Here is a 14,667-nt window from a genome sequence, read left to right on the forward strand (position 1 = left end):
TTCTTACTGTGACTATTAAAGTGACACACACAAAGCAGGGGTACACAAAGTGAGGTGCTGCTGCTTGCGCACAACACTGCCTGTGAGAGCCATTTGTTTTCTCTACAGCCAATCAAAGCATTCCTGTGGTTCAATCAGCACACTATGCAAATTCTAGGTACGCAAGTGAGTTAGCAAAACTATCCTGTCCCAGGAAACCATCCTGGTTACAGAAGTCTTGTGAAGGGTGACCATCTCTCCTGTTTTTAACAGGACAGTCCCTTATTTAGGCTGCCTCATAGGAATCCCAACTTTAAGTAAATGGGCAAATTGTCCAGTATTTTGCGGCTGTCTGGTTCCCCAGCACCCAGTGTCTTGGGGCAGCAGCCGCTCTGCAGGTGGATGCCTCATTTCTTGGCATCCTGCACCTCAGAAAGGCAGCTCCTGCAGAAGGGAAGCTCCTTTGCTGGGCAACTGCCCAGTTCCCCAGTGCAGCAGACACTGCTGCCAAGGACTCCTTCCACGGGGCAGCTGCCACATTCCCTGGACCCCCTTGCTGGGAGGCTGCAGAGCCCCTATTCTCCACAACTTGCCTATGCTGGCCAGAAGGTTATGGAGCCCCCATCCTCTGCTCTCCCTCATCCGGAGGCTATTGTGCCCCCATCCCTCATGCAGCCCTGACATGGAACAGAAACACCCCATCCCCAGGAGGCAGTGTCCCATATTTGTCATAGGGCAATGTGGTCACCCTAATCTTTTGGCCCATTGAGATGAAGGAGGGCCACTCATGCAGCCCACTCACTTGCCTAGGTTGTCTGTTGCTGATTTATAACCACCAAGCAAAGAAAGCTGATGAGTTATGAAATTGTTACAAAATGGAATGACTATGAATGAAACTGCAAATCACTTGAACCAAATTTACAAATGGTCACGCACAAGCCTATGCACAGGGAAATCATGTGGGCACATACTTTAGCAAAACCAGGCCTTTTTTGCTGGAGTAGGAAATAGCAGCTCATGATGCGTAATTCCTGTGTGAGCAAAGCCACTATGAATGAAGTAGGATGGGTTTGGATTGAACTACATACTGATGGGTAAGCAAGTAGTGTTTCAGAGGCACAAAATTTGATGTCGCCGGAGTAAAATAGCCAGTATTCAGGGTAAGAAATGATGACTTCCCTAAAGCACCTTTCGGATTCTAAGTGCTGGACAGCCACAATCCCTATTCATTTCACTGGGAGCAGTATGTGATCAGCATCAGTTAGGACCAGGACCTAAAGCAGAAAAGGCATTATACAAGGACTAACAGATTTACCCAGCATTGCTTTGGCCCTTAATGCAAAGATTTAAAACAAATTTTTTTAAGTAAAAAGAAAATGTGCTAAATTTTATTTTGGATTTCTTAAAAGCGGGGGTGGGGTGGTCATTAAAATTAATCCATTTAATTATTCAAGTAATTTTTTTAAAATGGGAATTCCATCAAGTGTACATTTTTCTTCCTCCCTATAAACTCTCATCAGTCTTTAGGTTTTAACCTATTGTCAGTTTGGTTTTCAATAACATTTTTTTCTAGTTTTCAAACCTTAAGCAGTGATTGAGCTGTTGCAAAACAGAGCGCTACTCCAGACATCTCTGTTTTTTCTCTTTTCCGTAAGGTTTATTGAGGAGCAATCCTATTCCAAGTTCTTCCTCCTTTTCTGGCTCATCTTTATTCAGTCTCTTTCAGCACTCACCCAGTTAGGTCAGTTTTGAGGACTGCACTTGATTTGGTGATTGTGTCGTTTGTTTGATTTTATGAGTAGCAGTCCCATGCCAAGCACATCCCATTTACCTGGCATAACCACTTCTAAGCTGCTTTAAGTTGTGGTAAGAAGAAGCTGTATACTAAATTTGATGGTCCTAACTCTCACTCTTCAGGAGAGTGTCTATATTCAACTTCCCTCATCCTCAGCCCCAGCCCTAATCCCATAGCCCCAGCTGCAGCCTCTAACTTAACCCTCTGTCACAGCCCCACTCCAAAGCCTGCACCCTCAGCCAGCGCCCTCTTTCCCCTCCAACCCTGAGTCCCCTCCCACACTCTGAACCCTTCCCCCTAGACCTCGGCCACAGCTCATCCATGTGCAGAGTGAATTTTATGTGCCCCAGTATGGAGGTGATGTGTTGCACGTCATCTCCATATAGGTGCATATAAAATTCATTTCGCACAGAGGTACAAAAAATTAAAGGAATGCTGCATGACATCACCTTCATTTTCCTACCTGTTGTGTCCTTACACAGTGACTTTCAGCAAGTCCCCTTCCGCTTTCTCATTCTCAGCCCCTCCAAGAGACCAATCTGAAAAGTGGATTTCTGTGAGAGTCCGTTGTTTTCCTCACTGGGTGTGGGCGAGTTGAACCCCCTGAAAGTGAGGGTTTGCCCAATGCGTTTGTCTCAGCCAGTGAGGAAAAGTACATTTTCATTTCAGAAACTGGTTTCACCAAACATAGCCCGAATTGTCCAGGAGAGCCTTTTGCAAGAAGTGTCACGGCAGAAACAAGTGCTGGAGACTATCTCAAAGCTCTCTGTTCCGGAAGCTGGGAGCTTTACCTCTGTTGAAGACGGTGAGTAATATAGTGCGTGATGCCAATGCAGATATAGATCATCAGAGAGGCTCATGTAACATGGCTTTCACCTCATATGACAAATCAGGGATTGATTCTGAAGGTGATATAATAAATTCCCAGTTATAGCAGCTTTTAGGGTTTATGACCTATCTACCCATAACGGCTGGGGCTCCGATCCTTCTTCGTTAAAAAGGAGCTAGAATTTCTGTCTCACATAATAAGTAACTTGATCCTGCATGTGCCTGCCACAGAAGCAAGGGGAGCTTACGTGGTACAGATCCATGAAGTGTGGGGACACGTGTTTTATGATATGAGGTGTGCATTAGCAGGCAATGAAACTTGCAGTTGAGGCAAAATGAACTTCCCCCTGCCAAAAATGCAACTCTTGTCTGCGACAGTCAACTTGCTTTTGTACGCAAACAACAAGTCTTTTATGCATCTGCACTTAACGGGCTGCTAGGGCTCTCCCATTGGAAACCGTCCTCTTTCCAGTGACTTCCAGGTCTCCTGACATGAAAGAGAATCACAGTAGATGTGAAAGTAGCAGTTTCCATCCCAGGAGCATATAGTGGGAGGAGTACAGCCTTCCAGTCTGATGGTGCACCTTCCCTTTGTGCATGTGCTGGAGAAGATCCTTAGAACAGCTACTCAATTGGAGGAGGACTGTAGGGGTCCTTTAGGACAATGCAAATGCAATGCCTATGCAGTGTGAAGTGTGTGCGCGCACAGAGGATCTTAAAGCAGCACCTGTGTCAAACTATCCACAGGTGTGAATTAGGAGTGACTTAAATAAGCAACAAGAGGAAACCACATGGATGTTCCTGCAAGTAAACCACAGAGCTTGTGTATGTAATGTAAGAGGGCTTTCCACACCCCATACGTAGGGAACCATAAATGTTTTGAATTTTGCATTTGAAGGATTTTCAAAAGTGCTAAACATTGGTTTTATTCAACTCCCCTTTAAATGGCTGATAAAATGCCCACAAATCCAGGGTGAACAGAGTTAAACCAACAGTGAACACTATTCAAAATCTTTGCCTTTAAGGAAAAGGTGTAATTATCTAGGGTCAGATTAGGCAGTAAGTGTGCACAGAATTTTCAAAACAGAGAACTTCCTCCACTGAGTTTAATGCCTCATTGTTTTGAAAACCACACCAGAGGCATATTTGTATTTCAGGCATGTAATTACCTTTAAAAATCTGGCTCTTGGCCCCTAATCCCTCCCTAGAAAAGGGAGAGACTGAAATAGCAACACAAATGAGATTATTAGATCCTGAACCATGGAGGTTTTTATTGTGAGGATCCAAATTAAAATGCTGACCAGCCCCTGCAGGCCTTACTCAAAAAAAAAAAACCTCTCACTGAAACTTAGGGGAATTTTATATAACTAATGATTGTAAGATAAGGCCACACTTTTCGATCTGAGAAGGAACCAGGCCCGGGAAACAGGAGCCAGGGCTTTTTTACTTGCCCTCTCAAACATGGAGCAGGGTCAGGTGATTTTATGACTGTAGGCTTCCAGTCATCCTACCTTCTAACAGGTGACTATTTTATCTCACAAAATACTGTAGTATGCTTTCCGCAATCCTGGGTTGGTCATGGTCCAGAAAAATAATTTAGGATGTTAGCGAAGGGGAATCCTTAGCAGAGCATAGTCTGTGTCCCTGCATAGGACCATAGTAGACATATCACTCTCACACAGGTATGACAGTGTAGAGCCCAGTCCAAAGCACTGAAGTTTTTCTATAAACTCTGACTTCAGGGGGCTTTGGATCAGGTCCTCAGTGAGTCTAAGATATTGGTAATAAAATTCAATTGTAAAGAAATCCATCTGCAGAATGTAAATAAAAATGACATTCTCACATTTGTTAGACATCCCATCTGGTATCTCATGTCTCATTTAAAATGCATGCCAACTCAGCTGCTGACTGTGTAAACTTTATTCTGCAGTTATTCACAAGGTGAAAAAGCAGAAGCAATGCCTGCAAATCTGGAGTGAATTCACAGAGCCTGGAAATATCTTGTTCTGTGCAGCTGAAAAATTCCAGAATCCACTGAAATACATATTATTGTTCAAAGTGAAGGAGAAATATCCAGGACACCTAGAAGCAGGTACCAGTTAATTACTAAAAGATAAAGCACCTGATTTTATTTGTACACTGAGGGCTTGTCTACACTGGATTTTTTTTCTGTGGAGGAATTTTTTTTTTTCAGGACAAAAACCCCTTGTGTCCACACTGCAAAGCTTGTTATTCTGGAATAAAAGGGCATTTACCATGAAATAGTAACTCCACCAAAATGAATTACTTTTGCCAACCTCTTCCTTTCAGTTTCAAAATTGAGTTAGTGTGTACTAAGCAGAGGTAATTGAGACTTAATTGGCCTTCAGGGAGGCATCCTATCATTGCTCTTATTTTGAAATTGGGCTTTCTAGTGTGAGCACTCAATTTCGAAATGCTCTTGTACTGTGAAAGCTCTTTTGAGAAATAACTTGCAACATGGAAATAAGATGTTTCTGAAAAACCCTGCAGTGTAGACATAGCCTTGACTAAATGGCTGTCCAAGTAGGTTTTTAAAAGTGACCTAGAACTTGTTCTTGGTACAATAAATTCTTTGTTTTAAAAAACTGTCATTAAAATTCAGGATCCATTCCCTTGATTTATTAATTATACAGCAAAATGACCAGAATACTCTGCACATATGGTTTGATGGAGCATTACTTCTTTCTCATGAGATTATGGACTGTTAGCTTTATGTTTTATAGTAATTTTGGATGGGATTTTGGGTTAGCAGTCAATGGAAGTTAGGAACCTTGGTCTTGAAAATCCCTCCCTTCTATTTAATAAAGCAGAAAAGCTATAGTAAAAACATTGCAGGCATTTAATTCATAATTACTGTAGAAAGAACACAGCACAGCATTGCTATCTTGTGTAGTATATACTTCTCAAAGACCAAAAAGGAGTACTCATTATTTCTTATGTTTGGCAGTGGTGCCCAGACACCTCTGGAGGCATATGAGCCCTGTTTTCCTATGTACTGTACAACCATGAGGCAGACATAGGCCTAGCTCTTCACAGGTATTTACATGTCTAACTCCCAGAATCTGGGCCATCATCCATATCCCAAACAGTATCATTTAAATATCCTGTATGACTCTCAGCCTGGCACACGTGACATGTAAACACAGAAAGTAAGGCTCTCTATAGATGAGACTACAGCAACCTTTCCCAGGCAGAATGCCAAAATATGCCCTTTTGACCTCCTACTTACAACAGGTTCATTAATAAATAAATGAATATGCAGAGCTTTACCCTTTAGGTGGTGGTTGGTAGAATTAGCTGTTCTTTTCTCTTTTGCAAGCTCCGGCTGCCTTAGGGAGGAGGGGTGGGGCTGAGCTCCTGCCTCGCGTACTGATGAAAATCAGCTCCCCTGACACTCTTGGCACCTGTGCCGGGGTTGCTGACACCTGCTACAGACTGCTGCAAAGGGGTGTCCTTGCTGTCTCACTGACACACCCACGCACCCTCATTGTAGAAAGAGGGTGAGAAAGCAAAGCCAATTAAAAATTGTCTATAAGACTGGCACAATCATCATCTGAAATTAGGGTTTAGGCTGGGACTCCTTTCAGCTGGATATTAATCTCTACAGTGACTGCACAATATGCCCTGGCTGGGAATCCCCATAGGAAACGGGAAATTTTTTCAGAAGGAATCCTGTCTGCATGGCTGTTTTTGTTTTCAGAAAAGCCTCTTCTGGAAATGCGATTGCATGAAATTATGCAAATGAAGCACAAAATTTGTAAATCAGTGCTTCATTTGCATTTTCAATCTCCCTCATTTGCATTCCCCCTCCAAAAGGGGAATGCAGTGTAGATGCACCCATAGTGAATTTCAGTGAGCTTTAGGCCCCTGTATTCTTATGTGCCTCTGAAAATTCCAGCCATCACCTTGTTCTTGTTAAAACTGTAAACGAAATGCATGAGTGCAAAATGTCCTGCCCCTCAGCTGGCCTTCTTTGTTTGCTCTCTCTACCTGTCTGTACAGTGTTGCAAAGGCTGCTGGAACAGATAGTCAGCTGCTGTGGGTTGCTTCCCGCGGCGAGCCCGTCTGCAGAACTGCTTACCTTATTCCAGTTTCACAGCTACCTGGAGAAAGAGCATATTACCAATCTGGAGAAGCACTTGACAGAACTCGCCAAAGAAGGTAATAGCAAGATTGTCACATAGTGCACAAACAACCCTTAGGCAGGCTAGCTTACTACTTGAACAGCTTATGGGGATGTATTTGTCCCTATCCCCATGTGATGCTTTTTTAAAGAGCAGGACACAATCCTACCATAATAAATTCAACTGTTTTCATTCTCTCTCCTCACTATGCCCACAGAGTTTTCATTAGAGCAGCAGAGGCAGACAGCAGGTTCATAGCTAGGTAGGAAAGGAACAGACTGGATGCAAATATTTAGCTTAAGTGTCTGGCTTAAGTCCCAATATAAGACTGGCCGCACAGTAAGCTGCTGTGTTCCATTGGTGCTGTAAAGCCTTTACTCGTCGCATGGTCATAAGGGCAGTGACGAGAGAGACGGATTAGTGGCATGTATTTGTGAGGGAGCTATAGTCATGCTGAAACCCAGTCCAGCAATGTAGTGTAGTTTGAAATCTAACATGGCAGGTACTGGGGTAGTTTCATTTTCTTTCTCCGTGGTGGTTTGCCTTGGAGGGGACTGGGTCCTTCATGCCTTCTTATGTTTGAATGCAAAAGAGTGGGAAGCTTGTCTGTTGTCTCATTCAGGGTTTCAAAATGACAATGTGGTGCATTGTTTTTAAAACTAGGCACATTATTCTCTCAACAGTACAATTACACGTCTCTTAACAAAACAAAAAAGCACTAAAGTAGCACTTTAAAGACTAACAAAATAATTTATTAGGTGAACTTTTGTGGGACATACCCACTTCTTCAGACCATAGCCATACCAGAACAGACTCAATATTTAAGGCACAGAGAACCAAATATAGTAATCAAGGTTGACAAATTAGGAAAAAAAAATCAAGGTGAGCCAATCAGAGAGTAGAGGGAGTCAAGAATTAGATTAAGCCAAGTTTGCAAAAGAGCCCTTATAAATGACGCAGAAAATTTGCATCCTGTTTCAAACCATGTGTTCATGTGTCAAATTTGAATATAAAAGAGAGTTCAGCAACCCCTCTTTCCAAAGTAGTGTGAAAATTCCTCTTCAGTAACACGCAGACTCTTAAGTCATTAACAGAATGGCCCTCTCCATTAAAATATCAGCTGACAGGTTTGTGGCTCAGGAGTGTTTTTGTCTGTTTTGTGCCCATTAACTCTTTGTCTAAGAGAGTTTGAAGTCTGTGTGGCCTTCTGCAGCTGCTTGTTTTAATATTTAAGCCCCTCCCCCCACTTTTTAAGTAGTAATCAAATGGTCACTGTTCCCAAAGATTTTGGATTCACTAACTGTTTATATTAATTTAGCACCTGTGGTTCTCAGCAAGGACTAGGCTCCATTTTATTAGGCACTATTCAAATATATTGTAAAAACATGAGATGATGAAAAGGCCAAAGGGAGAAGAAGGAGGGATAAGAGAATGGAAAAAGAGCATGCTTTAAAAACATTACTGAGCAAGGCTAATTATAGGCACATGTCTGAGATAGGATATAAAATTGAAAGGGACATCTCAGTACCAAAGATTCATGCTCTCCACGGACACAGTTGTAGATGAAGTGTTATTCTTCCATTTGCAGTGATGCTAATTCAGGAGCTACAGTGTCCTGGGCGCCTTAAGAAAATCAAGAGATTAAAAGGGAAGCAACTGCGCCAACTCCAGCCTCTACCCCAAACTTTACAGCTGCTGGGGATTCTGCAGTTAGATGACAACCTCCATGTCAGCAAAGCAGCCACCTCTTGTCTCTCTCGGGCTGCAACGAATAAGAATTTCAGGGAGAAGGTATTAACTGAATTGGGCCACTGTGTGGTTTCTAACTAGTTTGTATAGTAAGATGGTATGGTTGCTCTGAGATCAGATTACTTAACCATTTTTTTGGGGGGTGGGAGGGAGGTGTACTCTGTTCCCAAGAGCTGCCACTGCAGTGGGTGCAGGGTAAGTTAAGGATCAGAACTGTCTTGCACTGTTGATCCCCTCCCTTATACCATATTCCACCCGCAAGACAGAGCAAAAGTGATTCCTGTATGTCATTTGATCACTTCCAGGGAGGTAAAGCATCCGAGATCTCAGTGCACTTGGCATTCACCACACTCAGTCATTTGTAAGGTAACCAAGCACTCAAATCTTATTTTCTAGGCTCTGCTATTTTACACGGATATTTTAGCTGAGGGTGATGCAAAACTACAGCAAGCGGCATGTCTGGCTCTCAAAAACCTCAGAGTAAGTGTGTGACTGAGAAATGGGATTTTTACTGTATAGGGCCATGACCACCTGTCTGGCCAAAGGTTCATCTCTCTCTCTTTTCTGGTGGGCATTGTTTCAATTTTACTTTACAATTACCTTATTTGCATGAAGGGAACTCCAATTTCCTCAGTTCCACATTGGCTTTGCTGAGATTTGAATCAACCAGTTGAGACAGCCATAGATATCTAAACCCTATTCCACCTAGGATGACAGTAGGGGGACAATCAAGGGCTATAACCAGAGCCCAGGCCAAAGGTACAGTGCTAAATACAAGCCCACACCTTCTGGAGCACTGAACCCATGCTGTCATCCACCCCCCTGCAATCTTGCTCAGCGGTCCAGCCATTCAAAAAGTCAGCCAAGCCTGTTTTAGGAGTAACTGCTCATCAGTCCCAACCTGCTAGAAACTCAAAAATACTCATCTGATTTCCGTCTTAAGTTGTCACAAGTTGAACCTCTCTTGTCCGGTACACACTAATCCAGCAGCAACTGTTCCAGCACGATTTTAGTTAGTTGAATGTCCACTTATCAGGGGTGTGGCCAAGTTTCTCATGGTCCCATAAAGTTTGTTTATGGCCACCAGTCCCGGCTCTCACTGTTCTGTGCTGTTATTTAGAGGTAATTTGCCCCTAAATGTCTTCTAAAAGCCCAGTAAGCAGCAGAAGCATTGGTAATGCTGCTAGACAATATTGACCTCCTGTGGAGTCGAGTCCATTCGAGTCCATTCTCTCATTTGGAACTGTTTAGGTCCTGAGGGTGCTGGACTAGAGAGGTTTCAGAGTCTAACAAACTAGCAGAATTTTTCTGGAGCTGACAGGAGTTGAATCCTTCCAATAACCCTCCTAGTCTGGGGGTTTGCACATGAACAGTTACTGTCAGCACAACTTTTTTTTTAAAATAAGGAAAGGAAATGCAGTCACAAGATAGACCCAGCCCCTCTAACTTTTTAGGAATGACTTCTAGAAAGCAGTCTGGGCCCCTTTGTCTGCAGTTCTCTTTGGGCCTGGTTCACAACTGCATTATTTTAGATTTATGCCTGTGTTAATGCCATTGAAACTGCAGGTACAATACTAGAGTAATGCAGTGGTGAATCACATCCTACATCTTCAAACCATTAATCCTCTGTGATGGCCTAGAAGGTGGCACACCTATGCGCTTGCCAAGGATACCAACCCACCACCAGTTCGGGTGGATGAAGGAAGAGCAGGGAAATAGAGCATAATAATATCAGAACTGTGGTACAAGAAGAGAGGGCAGTTGAACAGCTGCTGCATATTTCCACAACAGATAGTACCTGGATGTTACAGTGGGAAAACTGCTTGAGAGTAAAGATCAAGACTCTTGCAATGTTTTCTTTGCCCCAACAGGCCATAGAAAGTATTGACCAGATTGCCAGCCTGTGTCAGTCTGAAACAGAGGAAGTACGGAACGCCGCCAGGGAAACAACGCTGTCATTTGGTAAATGTTTATGGTAGCTTTAAATAAAGATACTGAAAGGACAGTGACAGATGAGGTATTAACAAAGCAGCCCTAAAGTTTTACTAACATGCTCTTCAGCAAAAATCAATAAATTAAAGGGCAAGTTAAGGCTGATCTAACAGATATTTCATGACAGTGTCAGTATTACAATAATCTTAACACTACATACGTACTAAGACTTTCAAGGGTTACACGTTACTGTGTTACACAGTTACACAGCCTTCATAAACTAAATATATAAAAATATGTACATCGGCTTAGACAGCTTGAGAGGGAAGTGCTGTACATACTATTAACCCTTGTAAAGGGACAGTGAGCAACAAGACGATTTCAGGTAACAAGGCATAAAAGTTAAGGTATTCCAGCACCATGGTCAATACTGTGGTTAGCAATAGCAGTTGGTACATCTGTCTGCTGGGAGCTGTATAAATCAAAGTCTAGCTCGGCTAAAGTCTTACTGAATCAAGGGAGTTGATTTTCAAATGTATGAACATAACTGTTGTTAATAAGGGGGCTGCATATATGCGGACTGATTCACCAGTTATAACTCTGAGGCTGTTTCTGCACTCGCCCCCTCCCGTTGGAGGTGGCATGGTAATGAGGCAATTTGAAGCAGGCTAATGAGGCACCAACAAGCATATTCAGCACCTCATTAGCATAAGGGCAGCCATGCAAATTTCAAAGTGCAGATTTCAAATTGCAGATTGACAGTATAGATGGGGGCAGCTTCAAAATAAGCACCCCACTTTAACATTCCCTTACTCCCACAGAACTAGATCGGAGTGAGGGAATGTCGAAGTGGGGTGCTTATTTCGAAGCTGCCCCCATCTATACTGTCAATCTGCAATTTGCAGTCTGCACTTTGAAATTTGCATGGATGCCCTTATGCTAATGAGGCACTGAATATGCACGTTAGCACCTCATTAGCCTGCTTCAAATTGCCTCATTACCATGCTACCTCTGACAGGAGGGGGCGAGTGCAGAAGCAGCCTTTGTCAATGAAGTTACAGCAGTGTAAAACTGGACAACTGCAGGGGAGGTTTGGGAAAAGAGGACAGTTAGGCTTAGAAAGTGTCAATAACAGGTATGTACTAAATAACTTGCATTTGCCATAGGGAGAAATTAAGCTGTATTCAGATACCATCAAGGAACTGAAACTAGGCTGGCAAGGATGGGCTGTGATCCTGTGCAATTACTGTCTGAGTGAGGCAGAATGAGAGCACAAAGCTAGTAACTAAAGAGAATTCCCAAGCAGCTTTGGTGCACAGTAGATATTTGCTTTCCTTTCACTTGTGATAGGTTTCTCATCATACCAGATTTGTAGACAGCTGCCCCGGTATAACAATATTTTCAGAATATTGTTTAAGAATTCACCTGCATTCAGGCCAAATTTATCAACTGAATAGCACTTTCAGGTGCCTTAAAGGGGCCTGATTTTCAGCAGGTAGCTGCTCAGTCATTTTTGGAAACTGGGTCCCTTTTAAAAGAGGCCTCAAGCTGAGCAGCCACAAAACACTTAGGAAGTAATTTTCAAAGGTGACTGACCACCCAAGAGAAGGTGCAGAGCTAAGATGAAGCTGCAAGAGCTCCTCCCCTCATCAGGGTCCCCCTCACTGAGGTTTGTCTTTTTTGGTAGGTGAAAAAGGACGACTAGCCTTTGAAAAAATGGACCGAGTTTGCTGTGAGCTGAGAGACACTGTATACCAAGAAGCTGAAATTGAAATCACAATTTTTTAACTAAATGCTGGATGTGACCTGCAACACGGATGCAGCTACAGAAGGGTCTGACTTCCTTGGGAGATCTTCGTTTACTGATAGCTGATTTAATTAGCCACACAGGTAACTAGCAAAGGACTTCAGTATATAGAGTGGGATGGCTAGGACTAAGTCCCACAGCAGCTGGACCAGAATGCTTCTGGCACTTTGAGCTAAGCTTGTGAAGTATCACTAGATGGCGTTAGTGAAAATCCAGCATCCCTGTGGCTGAGTCCACCAGAAAGCACAACAAACCTTGGAACAACTCAGCCTGCAGTGCCCAAAGCAGGAGGCAAAAGAGCAAGTTTAATAGATCATAAAATGGTAGGACTGGAAGGGAGCTGGGGAGGGTTAAAGTGTGTTGGTTCACTAAGAATCTGGACTCAGTTGCACAAACACAAATGCCTTCCCCCGCCTCCCCCCCCCCCCAAAAAAAAAAAAAAAACACTAACAAAGCTCAAACAACTCAAAATAAGTCTGTGCAGGATTTAAGAGGGAGAAGGGAATAGTAGGTCCAGGAGACTTGCTGGGCCCCTGGATAACGGGGGCAAGGTGGCTCTGCATTCCCAAGATGTGCACCGTACCTCACCCCTCCAAGCTAGCTCTCCGTTGTACCCAGAGCATGTCCTGTGGCTCTCCAGCAGCAGGTTAAAGGATGCAGGGCTCCAGCCCCTGCTGTTCCTGTGGTATGAATTGCAGCTAGGAGCCTCGGGCCCTTCTGAATCACTAGGCCCCACAGTACTTGCCCCCTTTGTCCACCTCCCCTACGCCTGTTGGCAGGCCAGGAAGGCAGCAAAGGTAAAGTGTAGCCTTGTAACTGACATACAGCAAAGGCTACCTTAGCACAGAGAGCATGAGAAGAAAAAGCTTAGCTTTAAGATGTGGAGGTTTCCGTTCTGCTTCACCTTTAGGAACTCTGAAGTGATGTCATTAGGCCAGTTTGTAATGCTCCCAGTGTTCTCCCCCTCCCTCAGCGCAAACCACTTAAAAATGAAGAGTCAGCTCAGCTGCTGTGGAAAGAGCTAACTCCTGACTTCAGCTGAACTACCCTAGGTTAGGGCAGCTGAAGAGCTGGTCCTAAATGCGGTTTTCCTACAGGCCTTGGAGTTCTGATTTTAATGGAGACAAGACAATGGATTGGAGTGTGTCATTAATGAGCTAGAATGCCACCACAGTCAATGTATGCTAGATCTGCAGAAAACTAGTGTAAGATGGCTCCAGTGTCAGCATGTACTGAAGTTATAACTCAGCACTCATCCTGTCTGAAATCATAACAGCTGCTGTGCACTTTAAAAGGAGACTCCAACATCATCATTTCTAGGCTGGTCAGGGCTTTCTTGTAAACTTGAGTAAGAGCTCAAGTTCACTGCTTCCAAATAAAACGGTGAAAATGTGAAGTCAACAAACTGGGATTTCAGTGTTCCCAGGGACAGACATTTGAAATTAACGCTCATCTGTGCAAGTATACATTAGCAGAAACTATTGAGGGAAGGTTTGAATTGTTCTTTAACAATTCAGAACATGCATATTCTTCACATTTATGGAGCAGGTGACCACAACTGACTTGTGTATTGACAGCACCGGGGAGCCATGTAGAGTTGTTAATTTATACACTTACTCATTTCATCTTAGGCTAAGTTTAAAAAAAAAAAGTACCTGATGTGCAGTTCCTTAATCCATATGCAAGCACCCAGCAGTGGCTCGATTTTCAAAAGAGCTGAGTGTTCAGCAGCACCCGGATAGTCAGACCATCCATTTGAGTATTCAAATATAGGTTTAGGAGCCTCACATTAGGTACATTACTTGAACAGTCAGTCTATCTGTATATATGATACATTATACTGTGCTTTGTACTTTTCTAGTCAGTATTTATTTCTGTTTACATACAGTTTTCTAATGTTTTTAAATAAAACATGAAGTGCTTTACCTTTTTGCAAAACCATCTGGATGCTGAAAGCATATAGTTAACAGATAGCTCAGAAAAGCCAGGGAGAAACACTTGAAAATATGGGGGAGAATTTGTCAAGTATTTACTTCTGTGATCATTACTTATGAAATATGGACCGGTGTAAGTTAGTTTAGTTACCGGTAGTTATTTTGTCAGCATTTGCATCTCTTATTTCCTGTCTGTATATATATTGCTGAAGAATGCAGAGAAGCCAACTGGAACCGCAGCTAGCAAAGAATGTGAAGGGTAACAAGTAGTGTTTCTACAGGCATGTTAACAATAAGGTGAGGAGCCTTTATTGGTTGAGGGATGTAACCTGGATGTGACAGATGTAGGAAAGGCTGAAGTACTCGATTATCTTTTATTTATTTAATTTATTTATTTGCACCTCTGTCTTCAGAGTCAAGGTCAGCTTCCAGACTACTGCACTAGGCAACGTAGTATGGGAAGGCAGTGGGCAGCCCTCGCTGCGGAAAGAACAAATT

The 14,667-nt window shown here is 43.0% G+C and overlaps 1 protein-coding gene across 5 annotated transcripts in view; it reads left to right on the forward strand.

Annotated features, from left to right (window-relative positions):
- The window catches only part of RIPOR3 (RIPOR family member 3), a 77,302-nt gene extending 62,635 nt beyond the window's left edge, over nt 1-14,667 (forward strand). For 3 of the 5 annotated variants that reach the window (XM_075011561.1, XM_075011563.1, XM_075011562.1), the window contains 7 exons: nt 2,444-2,579; nt 4,533-4,694; nt 6,626-6,784; nt 8,336-8,538; nt 8,893-8,976; nt 10,368-10,458; nt 12,116-14,665. In XM_075011561.1, the coding sequence (XP_074867662.1) occupies nt 2,444-2,579; nt 4,533-4,694; nt 6,626-6,784; nt 8,336-8,538; nt 8,893-8,976; nt 10,368-10,458; nt 12,116-12,216 (936 nt within the window). In that variant the 3' untranslated portion in view covers nt 12,217-14,665. Of the gene's footprint in view, nt 1-2,443; nt 2,580-4,532; nt 4,695-6,625; nt 6,785-8,335; nt 8,539-8,892; nt 8,977-10,367; nt 10,459-12,115 lie in introns of all 5 variants that reach the window. The other 2 variants (XR_012647849.1, XM_075011564.1) reach the window with 2 other exon arrangements.

This window comes from Carettochelys insculpta, chromosome 17, assembly GCF_033958435.1.
Source record: "Carettochelys insculpta isolate YL-2023 chromosome 17, ASM3395843v1, whole genome shotgun sequence".
Taxonomy (NCBI): Eukaryota; Metazoa; Chordata; order Testudines; family Carettochelyidae; genus Carettochelys; species Carettochelys insculpta.